Below are 9955 nucleotides of genomic sequence, written 5' to 3'. Positions count from 1 at the left end.
TGGAGAAGCGAGTTGTAGTGCGTCCTATACGCGAAGAGTATTTCGAAGATGACGTGGAAATTGATGGAGTAATTGGCCCGGAATCGGGCTCGGACGTATGTGAACAATCTGGCTCCGACGATGACCCAACTTTCGTCCCTGACGGGTACTGTACAGCTATATTATGTCACTGTTCTGTCTGGGAAACACCTCACACATGTACAACGTTTGAATAAAACACTTAGTATAGTTGAAAGTAATGTATTTCTACATGGAATTGTACACAGGACTAGGAGAGGAATGAGAGGAGAGGAGACTGGGGAAGCCATTCATGAGACCGACAGGTGAGACACTGTTATTGCTTTTTATTTTATTGCTTGCAGACTTTGCAATATACAGAGTGTGTGTGTGTGTGTGTGGATGGCTACAACTGGGGGGGTTACACAATATACAGAATGGAATGTTGAGAGAGCGTTGTGTGTGAGCAATGGGGGGACAGTGTGTGTGTCTGTGTGTTGATGGGGGGTGGGGTGGTCACTTCTTTTGTGTTGATGGGGGGTGGGGGGGGGTCACTTCTTTGTGTTGATGGGGGGTGGGGGGGTCACTTCTTTGTGTTGATCAGGACCAGGTAAGAAACTAAATAAAAGGGTTGCTTGCTGTATGATGTACTGTTCAACTGTTCATAAAAGTTGAAAATAAAGTATTTAGTATTGTCTACAGCGATGAGATCCCAGAACAACTTGGACCAAGGACAAGTGGCCCAGCCAGGCGGGGAACAACGACCGGAAGGACAAGGGGAAAAGGCCCAGCCAGGCGGGGAACAACGACCGGAAGGACAAGGGGAAAAGGCCCAGCCAGGAGGGGAACAACGACCGGAAGGACAAGGGGAAAAGGCCCAGCCAGGAGGGGAACAACGACCGGAAGGACAAGGGGAAAAGGCCCAGCCAGGCGGGGAACAACGACCGGAAGGACAAGGGGAAAAGGCCCAGCCAGGAGGGGAACAACAACCGGAAGGACAAGGGGAAAAGGCCCAGCCAGGAGGGGAACAACAACCGGAAGGACAAGGGGAAAAGGCCCAGCCAGGCGGGGAACAACGACCGGAAGGACAAGGGGAAAAGGCCCAGCCAGGAGGGGAACAACAACCGGAAGGACAAGGGGAAAAGGCCCAGCCAGGCGGGGAACAACGACCGGAAGGACAAGGGGAAAAGGCCCAGCCAGGAGGGGAACAACAACCGGAAGGACAAGGGGAAAAGGCCCAGCCAGGCGGGGAACAACAACCGGAAGGACAAGGGGAAAAGGCCCAGCCAGGCGGGGAACAACGACCGGAAGGACAAGGGGAAAAGGCCCAGCCAGACGGGGAACAACGACCGGAAGGACAAGGGGAAAAGGCCCAGCCAGGAGGGGCCCGGCCAGGTCAAATGACCCAGACAGGTGAGACAGACTTATTATGGAAGTTAGTGCTTTTGTTTATAAAACTGTTCATAAAAGTTGAAAATAAAGTATTTACATGTCATTGTCTACACGATGATGATGATGATGATGATGATGATGATGATGATGATGATGATGATGATGATGATGATGATGATGATGATGATGATGATGATGATGATGATGATGATGATGATGATGATGATGAACCTGGAACATCGACCGGAAGCACCCTTGCCAGGTCCCGGTCCAGGAAAAGACCCGCAGCCCAGGCGGATCGGACACCCTGGAAGACTGAAAAGGATCCTGACCAAGCCCCGCCAGTCAGCCGTTTCATGCCTCGCAGGCCCCCGGGACCCCAGCTTGATGCCCACGCAGCATACTCTCCTAAAGATTTGTTTATGTTGTTTTTCTCCCTAGATTCAATGAAGACCGTGGCTGACAACACGAACAAGTATGCTGCAAGAAAGACAGCTCGGGGCCAGAAGCACAAGTGGGTGGATGTCGACGCGGAGGAGATGTCCAAATTCATCGGCCAGCAGTTGTTCACGGCGCACCTCCATCTGCCTGCCATCCCGGACTACTGGAAAGTACAGCACATGCTATCTGTGCCATTTCCAAGGCTGGTCATGGTCCGGGACCGATTCAGGTATAATATATAGTCTTGTATAGTGTATGTACATCGTGTCCCATATGTTACTTATGTTTATAGTGTCCTATGTTATGAGAAGCGACAATAAAGCTGACTTTGACTTCAGGTCGATCCGATGGAACCTCCACATGAGCGATCCAGTGGATGATGACACCAATGATGCCAAGAAGGGAACACCGCAATATGACAAGCTGTCCCGGTACGTACTCTATTATTATCTTATTCTTAGGCCTATTTTATTCTTAGGCAATTTGTTTTGTTATTCTTATTCGTGACTTTGTTCTGTCCAGGATCAAGCCTCTGATGGACGACATTCTTGATTCCTGCAAAGCCCATTACCACCCAAAGAGGAACCTGGCAGTGGATGAGCGGATGGTGGCGACAAAGGCGCATACTGGCATGACCCAGGTATTTTTTTCTTTTTATACCACACATCCTGACACTACAAACACCACGTCCACCTGTATACCTGTTCAAATGTATATATGTTATTCCATTCTAAATCAATAAACTATTCTATCCATCTATCTATCTATCTATCTATCTATCTATCTATCTATCTATCTATCTACCCACCCAGTACATGAAGGACAAGCCAATAAAACGGGGGATCAAGCTGTTTGTGCAGGCCGACTCCGATAACGGCTACACGCTGAATTTCAACATCTACCTCGGCAAAAAACACAAGCCAACAACTGCACACGGTCTGACCTATGATGCCGTTGTCGATCTCATTCAGGTATAATATTTTTTCTACTAAAACTATTGTTTATTTTGCTCTGTAAAGTGTCTTTGAGCATTTGGAAAAGTGCTATACCTAATTGATGTATTATTGTTATTATTATTATTCAGCCAGCGTACCTTGGGACTGGATACCACATCTACGTCGACAACTACTACTCCAGTCCCAAGCTGTTCCTGGACTTGCTTGCCATGAAGTTTGGAGCCTGTGGTACGTACAGGGACAACCGGAAAGGGTGTCCCAAGGGCAGACCAAATGCCCTCACCCAGAAGTCGGAGAGAGGCTCCATTAGATGGATCAGAGAGGGATCCCTGGTCTTCACCAAGGGGATGGACACAAAGGAGGTATGTACTCTACCTGACCACGGTCACTGTACACAACATATACTGTACATACTGTACACAACACACACTGTACACAACACATACTGTACACACCATGTACCCTCTACTGTGAGCGATTTGTAGTGTAAAATTTCCCTGTGGATGATTAATTTCTATTCTATTCTATTCTGTCTAGGTGTCTGCGTGCTCCACCGTCCACCCAGCGGTCCTTCAACCTACAGAAATGGTCCAGAGGAGAGTAAAGGTATATGCTTTATGCAGTAGCGGCTCGTGGATGCTTCGCCACTAGGGGCGCTATACCAAACATTTTGCAAACATGTACAAGGCACGCATTGGCGAATATTATCACCATTGCCATCGATCAATATATGATCAGTCAGTCAAATGCAACCACGTTTCCAATAGCCCAACACAAACACGCACAGCTCTCTCTCTCTCTCTCTCTCTCTCTCTCTCTCTCAGATGATGTCAGATCCATTCAATAATAAACACATTTGTATGTCTCTTCATTTTAAGCAAGTTACCATTCATTGTCTGAGTGGTTATGACCCACACGCGGCGAAATTAGAGAGAGAGAGAGAGAGAGAGAGAGCGAGAGAGAGAGAGAGAGAGAGAGAGAGAGAGAGCGAGAGAGAGAGAGACTCACTGTTTAGTTGACACGTCCAGGGCAGGAGGGCTTGCCTTGATAAAGTGTATAATCCACTGTTGATGTATTCCAGACCACTGTCCACTGTGTCCAGACTGCATCCGCCATATAGCTTGTTAGCCAAGTGTTAGCTTGTTAGCAGCACCACACAACACAAGTACTTCATTCCTTTGTCCATTTCCGCGTCGAACAGACTGCAAACTACCTGGCGTTCTATCGCCATGCTCTAAGACAAACTCTAACCTTAACCAACTTTGAAAGAGTGCCTAAGCTTAACAGTCTAAAGAACTTGCAGTCACAGCACGCTCTAAGACAAACAGCTGCATGCATCTCACAACAACACAACTATCTCTACCACCAACGGACCAACCTAGGAATAAGCTAGAATTGGAACATTAGAAATTGGATTCGGCCAATCAGAGATCGTCTCTGTGAAATTCTGCTACGGAAAAAAATACTGGCGTCGGCCAATCAGAGAGCGTCTCCGCGAAATGCGGCTACAGAAATTCCTGACGCTACTGGCTAGACCGCTTCAAATCGCGCCCGGATTCCAACATAATAGTCATATTTCAACGCACAACACGTTACGCACTGATTGGCTGTGACGGATACAGCGATCAAACCGTGACGCGCACTCAGAGCGCTATCGCGTCTAGCCCGGGCCGAGAAATACAAAAAAAGAATTAAAAAAAAGAAAAGTGAGTCACTTCCTGTTCAAGAAAACGATTTTTTTTTATATAATAACGTTATATTGTGCATTGGAAACACAAACATACTTAAAATGAGTAAATATTATTAATTTTAAACATGTTTATATTATTTATAGGGCTATAAAACAAAAAACTAAAAACTTATTTTTCTTCTTCTCTCATATAACCAGGGTAGGGCCTGAGGGGGGGCGGCGCCCGAGCGCCCCTAGTGGTAGAGCCGCCACTGGCTTTATGTATTTTTATACCCGTTTATTATGTCTTATTATTTTGTATTATTGCACAATCGAAGCGGGCATGGCCACCCGCATTTCACTGTATGCCTGTTATGTATGTGATGAATAAATCTCTTGAATCTCTTGAATCTTGAAGGTGCATGGGGTCTGGACGATCAAGATGTTTCGTTGTCCCAACACCATGATTCACTACAACAAATTCATGGGCGGAGTTGACCTTTCAGACCAGCTGATCCAGTACTACTCCACACGCCGCAGAACTTCCCACTGGTACCGGACCATGTTCTTCCACTTTGTGGACATCGCGAGCACCAACGCCTACATCCTCCACTGTGAAATCAGTAAGGCAAAACAGGAGGCACACATGACTCACAAGGACTTCATGTGCGAGATAGCGCGTGAGTTGTGTGGCGTGGACATCACACTAGCTCCTCTTGACAGGAAGGTAGACCATATCCCTGTTGCCATCGCAGCACCTACAGAGGACGTCAGACAGAAAGCCACACATGGCCGCAGGATCTGCCAGCAGTGTCACAAAGGGGGGAAAAGGACCCCGACTCCCTGGAAATGCAAGCGCTGTGATGTAGCCCTCTGTCTCGTCATTGGCCGAAACTGTTTCGAATTGTGGCACAATTGAGCACACAGGACAGCACAGTACAGCACAGTACAATGTCGCACACACACACACATATATGTATATGATGTACAGTAGTCTACAGTAGTCTATATAGTGTATATATGTATATTGAATATTCCTCTTTACTTTTAACAAGTATTATTTTGCACATTACTTTAGTTACATTCCATAATGATGCTATATTTTTTTTTTTACTTTTACTTACTTTTTTACTGACTATTTCTAAAAAAAAGCATGATGGTGAGATTTTCCAGTTGAGAATCTAAATTTCGTCTGGGTTTATTACCTGTGTATGAAGAAAATACTTGTTTTTGAATTGAATTCTGCCCTGTTCTCTTGTTTATGCAAATATGCTACATGAGGGGGCATTTCCACTGTTTTATATGCTTGATTGAATATGTTTGCATTGGTTCATAGTAAAAATAACACATTTTCTCAATCCGATTTTGTGTTTTGTGTTGTACAGTATACAGTATATACAGTATTATGCAGTATGAAAACTAACTGTCAGGTCATATATGTGAGGCTGTGCTGAAAAAAAAGATACCAAACATACCATGATAAAACATTTTAAAATGGGAATTATACCATTTAAATCAAAATTAGCTAAAACATTGAAAATATCCCACAACTCCGAAGTACTAAAAAGTCTAAGTAAAACACGTTTTTTCTGACTGTCTATTCTTCTGACAGCAGGTGTTTAAATCAAAGATCCCTGCGTTCTAGTCTTGCACAAGGACCAATCAGCATGGGTATGGGCGGGTTCATTTTACATTGATGGGGATTTGATTGGCTGTTTTTAAATAAAGCGCGGCCGCAGGATTAATAACGTTAACATTAGTTCGGCCAGAGAAACAAATATACTAATTAAAATGGTTGGACCTGCAAGATTTGTACTTTGTAGGTCTGCATTTTAAATGTAAGGAGTAAAAAGTATTTTTTTTTTCTCTGAAATGTAATTGAGTAAAAGTACAAGTATACAAACCTAATAATACTTGAGTAAAGTACAAATCCCCCAAAACAGTACTTAAGTATTGTAACGAAGTACAATTACTCGAGTACTTTACACCCCTGGACGTGTGTCATCGTGGAAGGGAAGTTCAAGCCTCCAGACCTTCCTCCTGGTTGTTCTGACTGTGTGATGATCCCACAAGGTCAAAGGTCAGACCAGCACCACAAGGTCAGACCAGCACCCTGGGGACATGTTTATTACAAACAGCCAAGACCAAGCGTGTGGGAAGTGTGACTTAGGTTATGACATCACACATTTACATTCAGTCATTTAACTGAACGCTTTTATCCAAAGCGACTTACAAGTTCTGTACGACAAGTCATCGGGAAGGGCACAACTCTATCAGCTGAGTGACAATGTTCATCAAAGTGTTGAGTGCTACAGTTTATTAAATGTTTTATTTAATTTCAAATAATGGTTGAAGAAGTGCGTCTTTAGTCGACGGCGAAAGATTGGACGGGTTTCGGCTGTCCTAACTGGGGTGGGTAGTTCGTTCCACCATTGTGGGGCAAGGACTGAGAATAGGCGACTTCTCTTTGATGACCCCCAGGAGCTCGGATAGGAGTGGGTCTGAGGCGGCCAGAAGATGCAGAGTGTAGGGGTCTTGAGGGTGTGTAGTTAGAGACCATTGACCGGAGGTAGGCGGGAGCGGTTCCCTTTGCCGGACGGTATGCCAGGTCGAGGGCCTTGAAGCGTCAAGTTCATTCCATAGGTCTGGGGTATAATATTTAAAACTAGTTTTGCCAAGCTCATTTTGTACATGCGGTGTATCTATAGCTAAGTAATGCTGTGACCTAGTACCATAGTGCTGCAACACAGGGTCAGAGGTCAGCCTGAAACCCTCTGGTCAATAGGGAGGTGGTTAATATGAAACACAGGGTCAGATGTCAGCCTGAACCCCTCTGGTCAATAGGAAGGTGGTTAATATGAAACACAGGGTCAGAGGTCAGCCTGAAACCCTCTGGTCAATAGGGAGGTGGTTAATATGAAACACAGGGTCAGAGGTCAGCCTGAAACCTTCTGGTCAATAGGGAGGTGGTTAATATGAAACACAGGGTCAGAGGTCAGCCTGAAACCCTCTGGTCAATAGGGAGGTGGTTAATATGAAACACAGGGTCAGAGGTCAGCCTGAACCCCTCTGGTCAATAGGGAGGTGGTTTATATGAAACACAGGGTCAGAGGTCAGCCTGAAACCCTCTGGTCAATAGGGAGGTGGTTAATATGAAACACAGGGTCAGAGGTCAGCCTGAACCCCTCTGGTCAATAGGGAGGTGGTTTATATGAAACACAGGGTCAGAGGTCAGCCTGAAACCCTCTGGTCAATAGGGAGGTGGTTAATATGAAACACAGGGTCAGAGGTCAGCCTGAACCCCTCTGGTCAATAGGGAGGTGGTTAATATGAAACACAGGGTCAGAGGTCAGCCTGAAACCCTCTGGTCAATAGGGAGGTGGTTTATATGAAACACAGGGTCAGAGGTCAGCCTGAAACCCTCTGGTCAATAGGGAGGTGGTTAATATGAAACACAGGGTCAGAGGTCAGCCTGAACCCCTCTGGTCAATAGGGAGGTGGTTAATATGAAACACAGGGTCAGAGGTCAGCCTGAAACCCTCTGGTCAATAGGGAGGTGGTTAATATGAAACACAGGGTCAGAGGTCAGCCTGAAACCCTCTGGTCAATAGGGAGGTGGTTAATATGAAACACAGGGTCAGAGGTCAGCCTGAAACCCTCTGAATTCCGTAACTGAGACAACAGTAGAAAGTGAAACCTACAGTATAACATACACAGGATAATCAGTATAAGATCGACTGTGACCTTAAGATGGACAAACAGATACGTGTTGTAGTGGGAAAAAGCTTTTCCCAGCTTAGGAGGCTGTCCAAGGTCGAACCTTTTTTATCTCAATGTTTTTGAAAATGTTATACATGCTTTTATGACCTCTGGTCTTGATTATTGTAATGCCTTGTATGTTGGTGTCAGTCAGGCCTCCCTCTCTCGCTTGCAGTTAGTCCAGAACGCTGCTGCTCGTCTGCCAACTGGAACACGTAAGCGAGAGCACATTTCCCCTGTACTGGCTTCCCTCCACTGGCTTCCTGTGCGTTTTAGGATCAAAATTAAGATTTTACTGTTGGCCAAGTGTCTGAACGGCTTGGCACCGGTCTACCTCTCGGACCTGCTGGAACCTTATGTTCCTTCAAGGTCCCTCAGATCAGCTCCTACTGGCTGTTCCTAAGTCCAGGCTGAAGCTTAGGGGGGGGCCGTGCTCTCGCAGTGGCAGCCCCAAAATTCAGGAACGAGCTGCCTCTGCATGTTAGGCAGGCCCCCACTCTGCAGGTGTTTAAATCATCAAAACACATTTATTTTTGCTTTAGAGACCTGCCTTTTTAATGTGACATCTTTTTTACATCTTTGTGTGACTTGTACTGCACATTGTGTTGGAGTGACATAAAACAAAGTATATGGGGGTTCCTATTGTTTATACTGCAAATTGTGTTTTGGGAGCTGTTCCCTCTTCTTTTCCAGTCTACCCTGAGCTTGGACTGAACAACTAATTGTTTTCTCTCAAGTATGAGTTCTCATGTGTATCTTCAGATCTGCCTTCATACTGGACCCTTTTCCACAAACTGAACAACTAAATGGTTTCTCTCCTGTATGAGTTCTCATGTGTCTCTTCAGATCTCCTTTCTGAATGAACCCTTTCCCACAAACTGAACAATTAAATGGTTTCTCTCCTGTATGAGTTCTCATGTGTTTCTTCAGATCTGCCTTCCTACTGGACCCTTTTCCACAAACTAAACAACTAAATGGTTTCTCTCCTGTATGACTCATCATGTGTTCCTTCAGATCTCCCTTAATACTGAACCCTTTCCCACAAACTGAACATAACAATGGTTTCTCTCCTGTATGAGTCATCATGTGTGTCTTAAGATTCTCTTTCTGAATGAACCCTTTCCCACAAACTGAACAACTAAATGGTTTCTCTCCTGTATGAGTTCTCATGTGTATCTTCAGATTTCCTTTCTGAATGAACCCTTTACCACAAACTGAACAATTAAATGGTTTCTCTCCTGTATGAGTTCTCATGTGTTTCTTCAGATCTGCCTTCATACTGGACCCTTTTCCACAAACTGAACAACTAAATGGTTTCTCTCCTGTATGAGTTATCATGTGTTTCTTCAGATCTCCTTTCTGAATGAACACTTTACCACAAACTGAACAACTAAATGGTTTCTCTCCTGTATGAGTCATCATGTGTGTCTTAAGATTCTCTTTCTGAATGAACCCTTTCCCACAAACTGAACAATTAAATGGTTTCTCTCCTGTATGAGTTCTCATGTGTTTCTTCAGATCTGCCTTCCTACTGGACCCTTTTCCACAAACTGAACAACTAAATGGTTTCTCTCCTGTATGAGTTATCATGTGTTTCTTCAGATCTCCTTTCTGAATGAACCCTTTCCCACAAACTGAACAATTAAATGGTTTCTCTCCTGTATGAGTTCTCATGTGTTTCTTCAGATCTGCCTTCCTACTGGACCCTTTTCCACAAACTGAACAACTAAATGGTTTCTCT

General features: G+C 44.9%; 1 protein-coding gene across 1 annotated transcript; it reads left to right on the top strand.

The window, feature by feature from the left end:
• Window positions 1–1397: 1397 nt before the first annotated feature.
• LOC311229405 (piggyBac transposable element-derived protein 4-like) lies at window positions 1398–5374 on the top strand (the record flags this gene model as incomplete). The annotated part of the gene is made up of 7 exons (XM_084315489.1): window positions 1398–1410; window positions 1831–2059; window positions 2169–2261; window positions 2353–2470; window positions 2691–2801; window positions 2915–3148; window positions 4874–5374. 7 exons carry the CDS (start codon window positions 1398–1400, stop codon window positions 5372–5374), a joined length of 1299 nt encoding a protein of 432 aa, XP_084171615.1.
• Between the last annotated feature and the right edge of the window lie 4581 nt (window positions 5375–9955).

The sequence above is a fragment of the Notolepis coatsorum genome, assembly GCF_963971535.1.
Source record: "Notolepis coatsorum genome assembly, chromosome: 6".
NCBI classification, from domain to species: domain Eukaryota; kingdom Metazoa; phylum Chordata; class Actinopteri; order Aulopiformes; family Paralepididae; genus Notolepis; species Notolepis coatsorum.
Note: the sequence above shows the minus strand (reverse complement) of the source record. Positions and strands in the feature narration are given on the sequence as shown.